The sequence below is a fragment of the Salvelinus alpinus genome, chromosome 18 (assembly GCF_045679555.1).
Source record: "Salvelinus alpinus chromosome 18, SLU_Salpinus.1, whole genome shotgun sequence".
NCBI lineage: Eukaryota > Metazoa > Chordata > Actinopteri > Salmoniformes > Salmonidae > Salvelinus > Salvelinus alpinus.
Window position 1 is genome coordinate 28,789,043 of NC_092103.1, and position 2,429 is coordinate 28,791,471.

The 2,429-nt window shown below is 46.0% G+C and overlaps 1 protein-coding gene across 1 annotated transcript in view; it reads left to right on the forward strand.

The window, feature by feature from the left end:
- Positions 1-722: 722 nt before the first annotated feature.
- LOC139544122 (GDNF family receptor alpha-2-like) overlaps positions 723-2,429 on the forward strand; it is a 68,758-nt gene continuing 67,051 nt past the window's right edge. The window contains exon 1 of the mRNA XM_071350900.1: positions 723-1,622. Within this exon, the coding sequence (XP_071207001.1) occupies positions 1,583-1,622 (40 nt within the window). The 5' untranslated portion in view covers positions 723-1,582. The remainder of the gene's footprint in view (positions 1,623-2,429) is intronic.

A 2,429-nucleotide genomic window follows, 5' to 3' on the forward strand; every position in this document is an offset into this window, starting at 1 on the left:
TGAGAAAGAGAAATAGAGTGATATGATATTAGTGAGGAAAGAGAGTGATGAGAAGAGAGAGTAATATTGGTAATGATTTAACTCATAAGGGGAGGGGGGGTTCTACTAAGCTAGCATATGGAATTGTTTTAAGATGGTTATATCATGGATCATTTTGCTATTTGATTTTGAATATTAGGACCCATGTAGGTATAACATTTTTCTAATATAAATTATTTGATATAATAAAGAATTTGGCCCCAGAGAAACGCATTGCATAACACATTCATAAATGGCATAACAGATAGTCAAATAATAAATAAAGGAATAAGGTTTTGAAGTGTCTGTCTTATATCTAGTATATACTAGATACCCCCCCCCCCCCCCTTAAACCAGCGGAATTTTGTGGGGATTTTTGTAATGTGTGTGTGTGTTTGTGTTTGTTTGTTTGTTTGTGTGTATTAGCCTCACTCGCTTTGATGAGTGCCCTACACCCCAGGTCATGCATGGTCTCGGTTCTCTATAAAAACCAGTGTGAGTCTGTTTGTGTGTGTGTATAGGCCTGGGAGTTTTTGAGTGAGTGTGTGTTGTGTAAAACACGGTTACTCTCATATCGTTCGCGGTGACTTGCACAGCCCCGAGGGCCGAAATGCAACTTCAGTTAAAGAGAAAGAGAGGGAGAGAGAGAGAGCGAAAGAAAGAAAGAGTTTTCCCATGATCGAACACGAGCTGCTTTCCTCCCGCTGTAACGGAAAGGCTGGCGGACAAGCTGTAGGCTCTGGGAGTGAATTAGAACTCTCCGCTATATCTATTACCGGGTAACTGTCTCCCCGGGTTGAAGGGTGTACCACCATCACATACACACCCCCGGTTTAATTGATTTAAGGACATCTGTATTAAACAGCCATCAGCTGCCTCCACGAGTTCGGAAGAACCACCTAGTTAGAAATAGCATACTGCTTGCTGTCTGACGTCCTCTCTGCCCCTCTCTCTCCATCTCTCTTTTTCTTTCTCTTTCTAGCTCACACACGCGCGCGCACCTTCCTCTATCACACACTAACACTGGAAAGTTTGATTGCGCTGGCTCGTGGTCAAGAAGACAGCGTTTTTAACGGAATCAGCCAGTCGATGTCAGAGAGACCACCCCTCTCCTGGCCCGGAACAGGGCACTCTCGAACCGTTTAACGGATACCGGGACAGCCAGCGAGCAGGTTCTTGGCTCCGCGGCGGGTCCTGTTTCGCATGGACAGCTGTTATTAGCGGGGAACTTTTTTTCCAACTCTTGATCCTTCCAGACAGGGTGTTAACGTTATCAGTCCATTTCACATGAAAACACTCCGTCAGAGTGTGTGTGTGAGTGCGTCTGTGCGTGCCTGTGTAACCTACTATATGTGTGTGTGGTTTCAAATGAAGACCTGAGTTCGTGTGTGTGTTTCTGGGTTCGTCTGGCGCGGCTCTGTTTTTGGGATTATTAACCGGCGAGGAGCAGTGTTGGAGATGTGTCTCTGTTTTACCGATTTACCTATTTATTTAGCCGTTAACGGCTGAACCGGACAGCTCGCATTCGACTCGTGACTTCAGGATTACTGCTCTGGAACCTGCCATGATTCTGCTGAACCTTCTCAGCGTGCTGGTTCTGCTGGGTGAGTATACACACACGCACGCGCGCACACACACACACACACACACACACACACACACACACACACACACACACACACACACACACACACACACACACACACACACACACACACAGGTAAGAGGGCATCCACTCCACGACCAAAAATTCAGTTAAGGATATAACTATAAGCAGTCATGCATCCACCTGGTGCCTTGCTGCTGCTGGTTAAGGTTTTAAGAACGTATAACCTAATCATTTACAATTATATGACCTCACGTAGAACTCACGTAGAAGCATCTGAAAGTGATTTAGGGTTTTGCGTAGCACGATAGTTTTTTGGAGTGTGATGACGTACAAGCTCTCCCTTCTGGTAGGATCTGACGGTCAAAGGGACAGAGCATGGGGCATGTTCCCTCCGCCTCAGCTGCTTGCTCAAGTGTGTGCGTGTGTGTGTGTATGTGTGCTCCTGCGTGTATGAATCTGGTTGCCGCTGTGCCTGAGGACTCGGCTCGCGCGGCAGAGCTGTCCTTGGTGCTGAAATCTTTTCACGGTAGTGGCGCGAGACTATGGTCTGTCACTTTTCAGCCCTCAGCGTGCTGCATGTTTGTCTGTCCAGTCGGCGCACCATGTGATCCTATGAGTGTTTTATAGATTAATCTAGAACACATTACTAACAAATCCAGAAGTTTATGATGTTTTCCTATATTTACATGATAGGCATTTTCACCCTTTGTTGGTCATAGCTTTATGTTTTGAGGTGATTTAAAATAGGGTAAGAGAGAAGAGGAGAGCGGGAGAGGAGGAAGAGTGAGAGGAGAGAGAGACT